This window comes from Sander lucioperca, chromosome 16 (assembly GCF_008315115.2).
Source record: "Sander lucioperca isolate FBNREF2018 chromosome 16, SLUC_FBN_1.2, whole genome shotgun sequence".
Classification (NCBI taxonomy): domain Eukaryota; kingdom Metazoa; phylum Chordata; class Actinopteri; order Perciformes; family Percidae; genus Sander; species Sander lucioperca.
The window spans coordinates 30,161,421-30,176,797 of NC_050188.1; the positions used below are offsets into that span (position 1 = coordinate 30,161,421).

General features: G+C 38.9%; 2 gene segments (V, D, J or C); one reads left to right on the plus strand and one right to left on the minus strand.

The window, feature by feature from the left end:
• Positions 1–3,570: 3,570 nt before the first annotated feature.
• LOC116035385 overlaps positions 3,571–15,377 on the minus strand; it is a 33,821-nt gene continuing 22,014 nt past the window's right edge. The window contains 1 exon segment of the C gene segment in view: positions 3,571–4,079. Coding sequence covers positions 3,745–4,008 — 264 coding nt within the window.
• On the plus strand, positions 12,735–13,454 carry LOC116035389. The segment is given in 2 exon segments: positions 12,735–12,848; positions 13,065–13,454. Coding segments are annotated over 2 exon segments (363 nt in total).

The window sequence follows — 15,377 nt, forward strand, 5'->3', positions numbered from 1 at the left end:
ATTCATATCACATTATAATCTCATGTTCATTCTTGACTTTAGAAACAGCAAAACTATCTCTTCACAACGTCCATCCAGTAGCTGTTGTTGAGCTTTTAATCATATCACATACTTTTCCTCAGCAGATGTTATTAAGATGTGGATTTTCAAATTCCCATTCCTCTCAGTATTTGTGAGACTTCTTGAGTGGTCTTGAGACCAAGACTGATATTGAGAACTACAACACTGGACTCAGCCTTCTATAAAGACTCATCACTGCTTTACTTGGTGAAATCTTCACATTACAAACACCCAAACATGTAAAACCTGCATTAATATTAATATCACTAATCATTATCAAAAAACACACCATATTACCAAACTGGAAAAACAGAACAAAACTGTCTACAAATCACTGGATCAGTTTACTACCAGACTTTTCAATATCCTCTCCATGTGAATATGTAAATATGTAGGTCCATGCTCTCAGCACTGAGGGGGAAACAGCATGACATGTTGAGGACAGCTACAGTTCACTGACTCTGTGTGTTTGCATATGTGTCCTGCCTCTCTGCTCCCAGCCGTTAAGAGGCCAGTGTTGATCATTTAAAACATACAGAGTATACAAAATACAATATACAATACTTCAAAGGGGCAAGTACCAGCAGAAAAGTTCTATAAATAATAGAGCAACAGAGCAAATCCCCGGTTCCCCGATGCAGCTATTCTGTGTTCAATGCCTGTATGGCATAGGGAATAAAATACTTTGTGTATATGTTCCAGCTGGTCCTGGGAAGCCTAAATCTAACATTTTGAAAGATGTGTCAAGGAGTCAAAGTGTTATTGAAAGATACTAAACAATACTCTGATAAAGTGATTGATCCATTGATGAACAGCATCATCAGAGTAATCCAAGTCCCTGTTGGAGTCAGTCAGAGCATTTCCATAGAGAGCCACTTTGCATCAGCAGCACCATGCTCCAGTGCTCTGGGAGAGTTTATAGTCCTGAGAGTTGAACACTGGATGACTGACAGCTGTCCTTCATGACAACAGAAGACACAGAAATCCTCCTCATCAAAAACATGACTTTGATCTCCGTCCTCATCTGGACTCTCCTCTGCTGCTGCTTCACAGGTAAAGTCCAGAGAATCAAACTCCTCTCCTCTATCAACATCCGTCCCTCTGAAATGAAGACGACTAAACCGTGACGCTGCTTTATGTTTTTGTCTCTGTATCCTCAGAGTCCAGAGGCCAGGTCACAGTGACTCAGCCTGGAGCAGTGAGCTCTGTTCTGGGAGGCTCCGTCTCCATCAGCTGTAGGACCAGTCAGGATGTTTATGGTTCTAACAGATTAGCCTGGTACCAACAGAGAGATGGAGAAACTCCTAAACTGCTCATTTATGTTACTAGCAATCGACAATCAGGGATTCCAGCTCGTTTTACAGGCAGTGGATCAAACTCTGACTTCACTCTGACCATCAGTGGAGTCCAGACTGAAGATGCAGCAGTTTACTACTGTCAGAGTGCTCACTATCCCAACAGTCAGTGGGTGTTCACACAGTGAAAAAGCGTTGTACAAAAACCTCCCTCAGTCAGACTGAACAGAAACTGAACTGACTGCTGCAGCTGGAAGCTACTGCAGAGACTGATACACTTCACTGAGGACACACACACACACGTAGTAAGACTGTAAGACAAGTTAAACTTTTTGTTCCACAATGTGTGTGAAAAACATCCATAGATGTTATTGAACAAACAACACAGCAAGGTTCCTAAAACACTAATCCCTTTAAGTAAATCATTTAATTGTAGTAAAACCAAAGAGATCCTCCCAGTCCTTCTTGACCTAGACATTAGTTTATCTGCTATTTAAAAATTTTAAATATATTTACATCTATTTGCAACATCTCAGTTTTAACATTCAGAAAAAAGGTGTTGTCCTGTTCCTTTTTAGGAACAGGAATAATAATAGAGCTTTTCCAAGTGGAAGGAACAACATGTGAGTCCAGAGACTTTTGGTAAATAGGACACAAGGCCTCTGCCAGCTCTACGCTGCATCATTTCAGCAGAGACCCAGAAATGCCGTCTGGTCCAGCAGCCTTCCTAGGGCAGGTGGGTGAGAAAAGACTCTGTACAACATGCTGGTCAATAGTGATTTTTGGGGGATTCAGTGCAGGTAATGAGTCTAGAGCCTCTATTTTATCCTACTAGAACTCAGCTAATCAAAACCTTGCATAAAAGTTATTTAATTCATCTGCTTTTTCCTCCTCATTAAGAACACTAAGACATTTTTTAGCCGGGGCCAGGTTTGTCATACATTTCTTGGAATCCCAATATTTTTTCATATTCATAGTGGAGCAGTGGGTTTCAAATTTCTCCTTCTCCTCCTCCTTTCCTTTCCTAATTTGCTGTTGAGTTTTTTTGGGATCTTCCTCGTGGCCACAACATCCCCATTTTTAAATGCTGTTTTTCTACACACTACACACTCTTTAATTTTTCTTTTACTCTTTTAAATTTTCTTGGAAATATAAGATTTATTGTTTGGATACAAAGTTATAGACTTCTGAATTAACACGTTATCTCTACAAAATGTTACATAATCAGTATTAGTGTCTGTTGCTTCTTCTAAGTCCAAGCTATGGAAGAGGTCCAAGTTAGTGCAGTAAAAACATCCTTTTAATGGATCAATGCCATCATTGTCCCAAACGTGTATTGCTTTTAAGCACGAACTTCTAGGTTTGACTTTCGTAATTCAATGATGGGATGTTGATATCAGTGAAGTTAGTATTGTGTGATGGGCGTGAGAGGACAACAGAGTGGAGAGTCAGCCAGAGAGAGGGCTGCACTGCATCCAGACTTAAATAACCTCCTGCTACTGGGAACATCCTCAGCTGTTCCCAGTTGCTCTAACCATCACCTGCAGAGAGAGCACAGACAGCTGAATCACACAGCTAACTCAACATGACACCATCCATTCATATCACATTATAATCTCATCTTCTTATCTGATTCAAGCCGAAAAAATCAAGGAGTCAACTTGAAACTAAAAAATTATAATAAATAAATCTATAATCACATCTATATAAAGTTTATGCAAAAACACATTTTCCCATACATGCAACTCAAAAACGCAACAAATTTACTGAGACCAAAAGTTCATTCTTGAATTATTTCTTCTCAGGCTCTGCAGTTAACCCAGATTCATGATACTCTATAGACACATCTAAAAACAATTCAACATAGTAAACACTTCATTTATGAGATACATAGTATATCTGAATTTCCTAAAAACATTGAAATAATCAGCTTTCCTACAAAAACCAATTTAAAATTACTCCAATGAAGAAGTTTCTGAAGTCACATAAGCTTTAAAGAATTTGGAATAAATGATGGATTTACTTCTATCTTGTCTGGGACACATTAATGATTCTATGATTACTTTTGTGTTTTCAAAATATATTAAACATGCTATTATATTACCTTATAGTTTCTTTCTCGAGGAATTTCCAGGCAGTTTTACATTTAGATTTATGTAACTATTAAGACAGATATATCTGTTTCTTTTACAATAACAGACATGGAAACAACTGATTTGATGAAAAGTACTTTATTGTGTTAAAATAATCAAAATTAAAACGTGCAACACACTTTATCAATGAAACATGTAATTAGACAGTGAGTGAGGGAAAGAGATAAACAGAGAGAGAGTTACAGACTGAGATCAGTATCAGAGTGAAACCAGTAGCAGAGTCCCAGTGAGTCAGGTCAGGACTGGGAACACTGGTCTCTCCTCAGTGTCTCTGAGAGTGGAGTCTGGGAGCCCTGGGTGGCCTCACAGGTCACAGAGCCCACCTTCTCCCACTGGTCTGCAGGGAGCCTCAGGGTGCTGCTCCAGCTGTATTTGCCGTCCTTCTCCAGCACCCCGGGGCTCCTGCTCTCCTCCCAGCTGCTGCTGCTGCTGCTGCTGCTGCCGTCCACCTTCCAGGCCAGACTCCAGTCTGAGGGGAAGCCCTTGTTGGCCAGGCACATGAGCGTGGCCTTCCCCTTCAGCAGCTCCTCACTGGAGGGGGGCAGCACCGTCAGGGTGGGACGGACATCACCTAGGAGACACCAATCAGATTAGAGGACAGGGACCACACAGCTGTCAATCAACCAGCAGACACTTGGACACCTTTACTGTGTGAGAGTTGGTTTTCTCCTTTAAGGAGTTTCTGTCAGATGGTTTTTCTGCTCCACCAGTCACTCACTCACACATTGTTTCACTTCCCTTTAAGAAGCCTCTCATGTAAATCAGCACAGAGAGAATCATCTACACAATGAGCTGATATATATCAAACTATACACTGGAACAACCTAACTATACATGACTTTAAAGTATTTAGTGGAATAGAAACAAATCCAGAAAATGAGCTGACAACATCAAATGTTCTTCATGTGATTTTGATCATCATTACCAAACTGTTCAAATAGTTTTCAAACTTTGAAACAATACATGACACAGTAAAGAGATGTTGCACATTTTCAAATACCGATCTTTATCTTTGCTCTGTTCAATTGTTTGAATATTTTAATCTTCATTTGCTTTAAACAGTTATCATTGATGTGGAAAATTAAAAATTAATCTTGTAGAACAGTTTTTCAGTTTTATCTTTTCCACACTTCAAGTCATTTAAATTTCAGTTTGACAGAAATGTGTAAAGAAATGTTTAGTGAAGCTGCTCTGAGTTAGTCTCCACGATAAAGGAGGAGAAATAAAAACATGAATACTAAAAGTAAATTAAAAAATAAAATAAAATCGACTTCAAAACATAACTTTACAATATTAACAACATATTTTTTTACACATACACACACACACACACACACACACACACTTGTTTGATAGTAAAGACTACAGAGTTCTCTTTCTGTGTTGATAATCAGAAGGTAAATTCACATCACTACAGTTGTATTAACAAAGATTGAGTAGACAATAGTAACAGTGGAGATCTTGTACCTCCATGATTTATTTCATTGTAAATTGAACTCCTGGTTTCTTCCATCAAGAAATGCATCATCTGGTCATCTCAGACTTCTCATCTCAGAGTCACACGTCATCAAATCAGCAGCAGCTTTTCTTGCTCCACTCACTCCTCTTTTACATGTACAGAAAAGTTAAATCCACAGTTTGGAGTTCATGAAAATATTTTACTTCAGTAAATGCTCTTACCAAGAGAAATAAAAGACACAAGCATTTAAACACTTCATCCAAACTACAAGAACTCCAGAACATATATTCTGACCTGCTCATATGTGTGGAGCCGTGCAGATAATTCTGTTTTTATGTACCGACACTTATGCTGTCACCCAAATATAGTGGACGTGAATTGTGTTCATAGTGATCAATTCAAAAAATATACTTGAAAGATTTTAAAGCAACTTCCTTTGTAGAAATAATGTCCTGGTTACTTTGGAAACTCAACAGACTTCACCATCAACACTTTTTACCGGAACTACTTTCTATCAAAGAAATAGACCCTATCAAACCCACTGTGATGTGGCAGTTATGGACAGTGCCACTACACAAAAAATATACATTTTTATATTTAAAACAAGTCAAAGGTTTTCTATAAGACATGACATCACATGTTATACCAAGAATCATTTTAAAGTCTTTGTGACAAAGAGTGAGAAAGGTCATTAATCATAATGACTTGTTCCTCTGTGTCACACATTGTTCATGTTTGTCAGGGCTTGTTTGAGGGAAACAGATGTTCTGCATTAGGGCTGATTACTGAAATGTCGACATACTCAAACAAGTGTTCTCTCATTCTCTGTCAACCCTGAAAAAAAGATTTTACATCAATAAAACAAGTACACAGATCCTTGTTGGTAGAATCTGTCGTTTAGTATTATTTTAATTTCTACATTTCACATCAGTAATTGTGTGTATGCTGCCGTGCTAAGCGAAAAGACCGTAACTCAATTTTGGTCAAAAATTAGTTATTGTCATTTTTGGAACATTAAAAATCTGCTTTATCTTGTGGACAAATATCTTGAGTCAATTGTATTGTTTTGGGGAGAAAATTGTGTGTTGTCTTTGCCGTAACTTCAAAAAACGTAGAGAAGCCAAGGCAGAATACCGTAACATCAGTTACGGTTCTTTCTCTTTGTTTCATGGCGCTTCAGAATGCTGAAATTGAGTTAAGGTATACTCTGTAAATGCCATGCCTGCGCTGCACATACACATACAAATACAAATACACACACACACACACACACACACACACACACACACACACACACACACACACACACACACACACACAGCAGAGGACGACGCTGACACGCAGCACATGTATCTGACTGGGAAATATACCGCTACGCTCGTGACTGTAAGTAGGCTACAATAAAACTTAAAAGTATACGTATCAACACCACTCACCTGTCTACAGGCTTACACATGTATAAGTGATATATTTCAATCTCTGTCTGGGCAGTCCTCTCTCGTCCACCGCGCTGTTTACACAAACAGCTCTACTCTACTCTAAATAGCAAATTTTGACAAACAAGGTAAAACAAAAGCTGTCGGTTTGTAGTCTAACTGTTTATCTTAGTTTGCCACAAATCTTGAAATTTGGGCAAATTCTTGTAAACTTAACTGCTGACTAAACTAACCATCGTCTCTGCTGGAGCATCTATGGATGTAGGCTATTATAAGACCACAACAAACCAAGGTGGCTACTTAATATGCACGTGAATGACGCCATCTTTATGTTCACGTCTTCATTCTTGCAGTGAGTCTAAATTATTGCCTCATATCCAAACAGAAGAACATGCTTTATATGCATTAAAACATCAAAACAAGCTCATTCTTAATTCTGACATCTGTCAGAGAGAGTGTGTGAATCAATCATGTGACTGCCTGTGTGGTAGTATGAAATACAGAAAAAAAAACGTATATATATAATTTTCATATGATGTTGACAAATGTGAAGCCATTTTTATCATAGTGAGTCCAATAGGGTTAATATTACTTACATTTTAAGGGAAAGTTATCATTGTCATCATAACATTGTGCTATAAAATAGTAGTTAAGGTTTTTTGCCTTGATATGACCAATTGTCATTTTGTGGGAAATGCTAAGGCAGAATACAGTGACTTCTGGAAAAGGGTCAAAGGTCAAATTTGAGTTCAACATTTTTTTGTAGCTAGATTAATTCAGGCATACACTACAAAATGTGACAATAACAATATCATATAACTCAATTGTCAGGACATTAAGATAACTTTAAAGTCATTTTTCTCACTTTCACACTCTGGCGAGTTAAGGTCTTTTGCCTTAGTAGAGCAGTATGGATCTCAAATGAGGACAAAAATGCACATTGGCTGTGTGGTGAAGACTATGCAGTTTAACAGGTTTTAGTAATTCAACAGAATCAACATAACCCAAATTGCCAATGTAAACCAATCCAATTTCTCAATTTCTTTATGCATTATATCATGAATAATTTATAAAGTCAGTGTTCTCAGCACTGAAGAGGAAACACCCTGTCCATGTTGGAGTCAGTCAGAGCATTTCCATAGAGAGCCACTTTGCATCAGCAGCACCATGCTCCAGTGCTCTGGGAGAGTTTATAGTCCTAAGAGTTGAACACTGGATGACTGACAGCTGTCCTTCATGACAACAGAAGACACAGAAATCCTCCTCATCAAAAACATGACTTTGATCTCCGTCCTCATCTGGACTCTCCTCTGCTGCTGCTTCACAGGTAAAGTCCAGAGAATCAAACTCCTCTGCTCTATCAACATCCGTCCCTCTGAAATGAAGACGACTAAACCGTGACGCTGCTTTATGTTTTTGTCTCTGTATCCTCAGAGTCCAGAGGCCAGGTCACAGTGACTCAGCCTGGAGCAGTGAGCTCTGCTCTGGGAGGCTCCGTCTCCATCAGCTGTAGGACCAGTCAGGATGTTGATGGTTATGTTGATGATGATGATGGGAGCAGCTACCACAATTTAGCCTGGTACCAACAGAGAGATGGAGAAACTCCTAAACTGCTCATTTACTATGCTAGCACTCGACAATCAGGGATTCCAGATCGTTTTACAGGCAGTGGATCAAACTCTGACTTCACTCTGACCATCAGTGGAGTCCAGACTGAAGATGCAGCAGTTTACTACTGTCAGAGTTATCATGAAATCAACAGTCAGGATGTGTTCACACAGTGAAAAAGCGTCGTACAAAAACCTCCCTCAGTCAGACTGAACAGAAACTGAACTGACTGCTGCAGCTGGAAGCTACTGCAGAGACTGATACACTTCACTGAGGACATACACACACACACACACACACACACACACACACACACACACACACACACACACACACACGACCTGATTCAAGTGGCCACAACAAGAGGGAGACACACCATCATCAAGTTTTTGCAAAATATGATTATTTTATATTTATTATTTCTATTTGCACTGCATCCAGACTTAAATAACCTCCTGCTACTGGGAACATCCTCAGCTGTTCCCAGTTGCTCTAACCATCACCTGCAGAGAGAGCACAGACAGCTGAATCACACAGCTAACTCAAGATGACACCATCCATTCATATCACATTATACTCTCATCTTCTTATCTGATTCATGCCAAAGAATCAACAGGAGCCAATTTGGAAGTCATACAAATAGTAAAACAGAAATCCTATATCTGCATCTATATAAAGTATATGCAAAAACACAATTTCTCCTACAAGCAAATAAAAAACCCAACAAATACATTGAGATCATTCTTGACTTTGGAGTCAGCAAAACAATCTCTTCACAACATCCATCCAGTAGCTGTTGATCTTTCAATCATACCACATGATCTTCAGAGGTGGGACCAAGTCACTGTTCTGGAAGTCACAAGTAAGTCTCAAGTCTTTGCACTGAAGTTCCAAGTCAAGACTAACAAATCCCAAGTCAAGTCCCAAGTCATACACTTTGTATTTAGAGTTCTTTAACAAGTCATAATGAAATATTCAAATGTAGACAACAGAGTAATAGTACATATAAATTGCACAAATCATGAAGGCATTAATAAAATAAGTTTAATCACGTGCTACTGAACGTAATAACACTGACACAGCAGTTTAATACTTTCATAATGTATTATGTCTAAATGAAATAAAAAGATAAATGTAAAAGAAAAAACACAAACATAGTGTGGCAGTCTGCCAGAAATAGGTCCTAGAGTTCTATAGTAAAGTTACTCACTTTATGGAGGAATAATCTGTGTCTGCATGTGTGTGAGAGAGAACGTAACAGTTTGCATAAAACAACATCAACGAAGGAATAAACGGTTTCATTCACCCACAAGGTTGTGCTTTTTCTGTTACTAAGGTTACCCCAAGATTTCTCTGTTATAACGTTAGTCATTTACTTTTCTTATATTTCAGGTTAACAGCTGCTTCAAATGTCAAAAAAGAAATTGGAAGATGTTGAATATATTCGACACAAATGTTTTGCATATTGCCATATTTTTTTTGCCACCATGTAGTCGTCATACGCAAACAAAATTATCTTTTGTGTCATCATTTCCAACTGTCACTCAGCAACATAACTTCACTTCTTCATGTTTGTCTCCAGCATATGCTGTCTGCAGTCTGTCAGACCGGCTTACAGTTTTTTCCAACAGCTTACACACGTTTTCAAAACTATGTCTCCTTTTTGAAAAACTCTACACACAATTCACAAAACGCCTCACATCTCCTTCAAGATTAAACACTGCATTCAAAATACCATCAACACATCTCAAAATGAAGCATTTGCATCAAATGAAGAACACGTTTTTCATAATAGTAAATTTTTGGATGTACCATGTACACACTGTTGTTCTAAATCTAAAGCTCTTTTGTCTTTCATAGGCTTATATCTACATTTACAATGTTCTAGAGAGAAAGTAATCTGCTGAGAGTGGTTGGAAAGTTCACTGGAAACAACAATGTAATGTTACAGTAAGACAGAAAATATTTATCGGGCAAAACATTATGTTTGTAAGAGTAGCACAGTGTTGTATACAGTAGTATGAAACAAGAAAACAAAAGTACAAACATGTAAACCAGGGATTCCCAAAGTGTGGTACGCGCACCCCCAGGGGTACGCGAGCTGCCACCAGGGGGTGCGCGAGAGGAAAAATGTAATGGCTGTCTGTTTTTTTAAGTGGGATTTTTCCATACAATAAAAAAACATGAACAGTAAACATTTCCTTTGTAATCGCTTTTATTTTAAATAAAAAAACTATAATTTATTAGTTTTTGATAGAAACGTAGAAGAAGACAGCTGCTTCTTCTACGCACTGCTCTTTTTTTATGCACTGCAGCCGCTAGGCTATATGCGTGCCAACTCGTTTCATTCATTCCATATATATTATAAATATGCTTAACTGGCTGAAATCAGGGAAACTGTCAAGTGGGACGTCTTATGATAAAGTTGTTAGTCACAAAGGAGGAGAGGGACCAAGAGAGAGTGAGGATTTGGAGGCAATAGAGACAGAGAGAACAGAGAAAGAAAATGAGCGGGAGTCAGAAGATGCGCCGGAGGAAACCGAAGAGGAGGGAAGGAGATGGCAAAAAAGAGGTGATGAGGGTGAACACCAGACGAGAAAAAAAAGAAGGAAGTATGATGACAATTATCTGGGTCTGGGCTTCACTTGGATCGGCGATACAGATTGCCCGAAGCCTCAGTGCGTGTTGTGCAGTGAAGTTCTAGCAAACAGCTGTCTGAAGCCGTCTTATCTCCGTCGTCACCTGCACACGAAACATGGCAATTTAAGTCAAAAGCCCCTTACATTTTTTAAAGCAAAGTTGGAGGAGTTGCAGAAAAGCCAAAAAAATGCAGTTTCATTCATGCGTTGAGTCTACGAAAGACGCATTACGGGCTTCATATCTGCTCAGTTACAGAGTAGGGAAAGGGGCTGCCGCACACAATTGCCGAAGACATGTGTTTGCCAGCGGCCAAAGAGATGGTGGAGTGTATGATTGGAGAGAAAGAGGCAAAAATATTGGACGTGATTCCTGTGCAATTTAATTCAATGTACTGTCGTTCTAATTTCCATAACCGTTGTGTTATGATGATGATGATGCTAGCTCCACGGTCATTTAATAGGCTTAGCCTATTGCTGCAATGTTTCTTTTACGCGGCTGAAAATAACCGTGCTTTTTGTTACTGAGCCTGTGTCTGTCACTTGTCCTCTTAAAAGTGGAAGCTTGTGCGTAGCTTTGTTGCATTATATTGAAACTTTGTTGATGTTGTTATTGTCATGCGTGTTCTGGTTATTTGCGCATGATTAAACATGAGTCTTTATATGGCGATAAAACAAAGCTTTGTTGCGTTTTTTTTTTGAAGTGGGGATTGGGGGTGCGCCAACCCGGTTGGGACATAGAAGGGGGTGCGCAGGAAAAAAAGTTTGGGAACCGCTGATGTAAACCAAAGGTATCATTTTTAGAATAAAGAGAGTGTGTGTGTGTGTGTGTGTGTGTGTGTGTGTGTGTGTGTGTGTGTGTGTGTGTGTGTGTGTGTGTGTGTGTGTGTGTTTGTGCATGCTTGTGTGTCGGGATTGTATGCACTTTGTGCAAAACAAAGTCTGATTGATTTATGATTTCTAATGCAGTAATAGTCATTAGATAGTTGCATGCCTGTTCTCATTTCTGAGGATTTGAAGTATGGACGCCACTGTAAAGCTACTCAAGATGGGCTTCTCTCATGGTCAATCCGTGGTTGATCACATGATGAATAAGTGTGGCCCTGATCTCATCAGAGATGGCTCTACTTCTTTCTTGTCCTCTTACTCCTCCTCCTCCTCCTCCTCGTTGTTGTCCCCTGTCTCTCCCTCCTCCTCCCCTTGCTCTCTGTCTATTGTTGGCATCCATTGTTCAAAACAGGTAATCTGACCTTTGACCTCTGTATAGGCTTATACTAAAGCAGTGATTGGTTAGTGTTCAGTTAAGCATAATGTGTTTGTACATGTGAGGAGTGTGTGTGTGTCCTGGTAAATAAGTGTAGCATTTTGATTGGTTGTGTTTGGAAAAGAAAAGCAAGTCACTTCCTGTTAGATTTTTGTGTCTTAGGTAGAGAATTGTGTGTAATGTTTTGAAAAAATTGTTTTATGCGATTGAAAACTGAGTGAAAGGCTGAGAAATAGCTCATGGTTTTGGAGATTTGCTGTGTAGTTTTACACTTTGAGTGAGAGGTTTAAAATATCGTTTGACATGAAAAGATTTTGTGTGTAAACAGTCGGAAAAAACTGTAAGGTGATCTAGGTAATGATGCATTCATGAAGTATCGACTTGCTGGGAATTAATAGCGTTGATTCAGGAGAAGAACGAAAATGTATTTTTAATGTCAAAAACTTCTGGTTGGAGTTTCTCGAGCATGTCATCTGAGATCCTCGGACTCAGCCTTCTATAAAGACTCATCACTGCTTTACTTGGTGAAATCTTCACATTACAAACACCTAAACTTGTCCAACCTGCATTTATATTAATATAACTAATCATTTTCAAAAAAAGACCATAATAACAAACTGGAAAAACAGAACAAAACTGTCCACAAGTCACTGGACCAGTTTACTACCAGACTTTTCAATATCCTCTCCATGTGAATATGTAAATATGTAGGTCCATGCTCTCAGCACTGAGGGGGAAACAGCATGACATGTTGAGGACAGCTACAGTTCACTGACTCTGTGTGTTTGCATATGTGTCCTGCCTCTCTGCTCCCAGCCGTTAAGAGGCCAGTGTTGATCAGTGACTGTCCAGGACTTTCAGAGACACTGACACGCCGGCAGCATGATGATGATGTCACTGATTCTACTGCTGGCCACCCTGGGGCTCCTTGTTCAGGGTGAGACTCTCTTCTGAAAACTTTGCTTCAGGATGCAACCAGGTTCACCTCAATGATGTTCTGCTATGATGGAGAAACACTGGAACAAGCAGCATTTACCTTCTTCCATCTCTTCTCCATGTTAAAGAAATGAGACTCTTCTGTTTGGATGTTGATCATCTTTCTCCAAGCTGGATTTGTCTCAATAACCCTTCTGCTCTTTTTCATGTTTTCCAGGTTCATCAGGAGAAATCATCCTGACTCAGTCTCCTGGATCTCAGTCTGTTGCTCCAGGACAGTCTGTCTCTATCAGATGTAAAGCCAGTTCAAGTGTTAGCAATGACTTACAGTGGTACCTTCAGAAACCTGGAGAATCTCCCAAACTCTTGATTTATAATGCTCAAACCCGTCAGTCTGGAGTTTCAGATCGTTTCAGTGGAACTCAGTCTGGAACTGACTTCACTCTGACCATCAGTGGAGTTCAGACTGAAGATGCAGGAGATTATTATTGTCAGCAGGATAACAGCTTCCCGTTCACACAGTGATACAACGTCGTACAAAAACCTCCTCAGCTGGAGAGGAACTGATCTGAATGAACAGCTGCAGAAACCTACAGAAACAGAGACACTTTAGAAGTTTGACTGATACTGAAGTCTATATAACAGAATAATGTCAAGAAATATTACTCATACTATAGTAAGATATAATAGTAATCTTGTTGAAAAAGTGTAGTTAACATTGTATTTAAAATCAGATCAAACTACATCTGAAAAGTAGATAAGTTAAAAAAGCCAACGCCAGTTTGTTTAGCTGTGAAATCAAATATGTATTTCCATTTTAGTGTTTAAGTAAATTTTAACATTCAAATACAATTTGAAATTTATGTAATTTATTTTCCAACACACCTTCAGACATTAAATGTTTTTAATGAACTTGTGTTGATAGTGAAATGCACATGTAAGGTGATAATTTGAGATCACACAGCTGATAATATTATTTTCAATGATATAATATGCTGATGATATCCTACTTTATAATTCAAGTGCAATTATTTCTTCTCAGGCTCTGCAGTTTACCCAGATTCATGATACTCTATAGACACATCTAAAATCAATTCAACATATTAAACACTTCATTTATGAGATACATAGTATATCTGAATTTCCTAAAAATAGTGAAATAATCAGCTTTCCTACAAAAGAAATTTAAAATTACTCCAATGAAGCAGTTTCTGAAGTCACATAAGCTTTAAAGAATTTGGAATAAATTATGGATTTACTTCTATCTTGTCTGGGTCACATTAATGATTATCTGATTAGTTTTGTGTTTTCAAAATATATTAAACATGCTATTATATTACCTTATGTATTTATTTTTTTGGTGAAATTTCCAGGAAGTTTTACATTAAACTCAGTTGAGTTTAACATTTCTAGATGTATGGGACTATTACGTTATTTGTTTATTTACATTAACAGACATGAAAACAACTGATTTGATGAAAAGTACTTTATTGTGTTAAAATAATCAAAATTAAAACATGCAACACACGTTATCAATGAAAAATGTAATTAGACAGTGAGTGAGGGTAAGAGATAAACAGAGAGAGAGTTACAGACTGAGATCAGTATCAGAGTGAAACCAGTAGCAGAGTCCCAGTGAGTCAGGTCAGGACTGGGAACACTGGTCTCTCCTCAGTGTCTCTGAGAGTGGAGTCTGGGAGCCCTGGGTGGCCTCACAGGTCACAGAGCCCACCTTCTCCCACTGGTCTGCAGGGAGCCTCAGGGTGCTGCTCCAGCTGTATTTGCCGTCCTTCTCCAGCACCCCGGGGCTCCTGCTCTCCTCCCAGCTGCTGCTGCTGCTGCTGCCGTCCACCTTCCAGGCCAGACTCCAGTCTGAGGGGAAGCCCTTGTTGGCCAGGCACATGAGCGTGGCCTTCCCCTTCAGCAGCTCCTCACTGGAGGGGGGAAGCACCGTCAGGGTGGGACGGACATCACCTAGGAGACACCAATCAGATTAGAGGACAGGGACCACACAGCTGTCAATCAACCAGCAGACACTTGGACACCTTTACTGTGTGAGAGTTGGTTTTCTCCTTTAAGGAGTTTCTGTCAGATGGTTTTTCTGCTCCACCAGTCACTCACTCACACATTGTTTCACTTCCCTTTAAGAAGCCTCTCATGTAAATCAGCACAGAGAGAATCATCTACACAATGAGCTGATATATATCAAACTATACACTGGAAATAAAATGTCAACTTTTGGACAAATCTTTAAACCTCCAAATCAAGATCATCAACAACCTAACTATACATGACTTTAAAGTATTTAGTGTAATAGAAACAAATCCAGAAAATGAGCTGACAACATCAAATGTTCTTCATGTGATTTTGATCATCATTACCAAACTGTTCAAATAGTTTTCAAACTTTGAAACAATACATGACACAGTAAAGAGATGTTGCACATTTTCAAATACCGATCTTTATCTTTGCTCTGTTCAATTGTTTGAATATCTGAATCTTCATTTGCTTTAAACAGTTATCATTGATG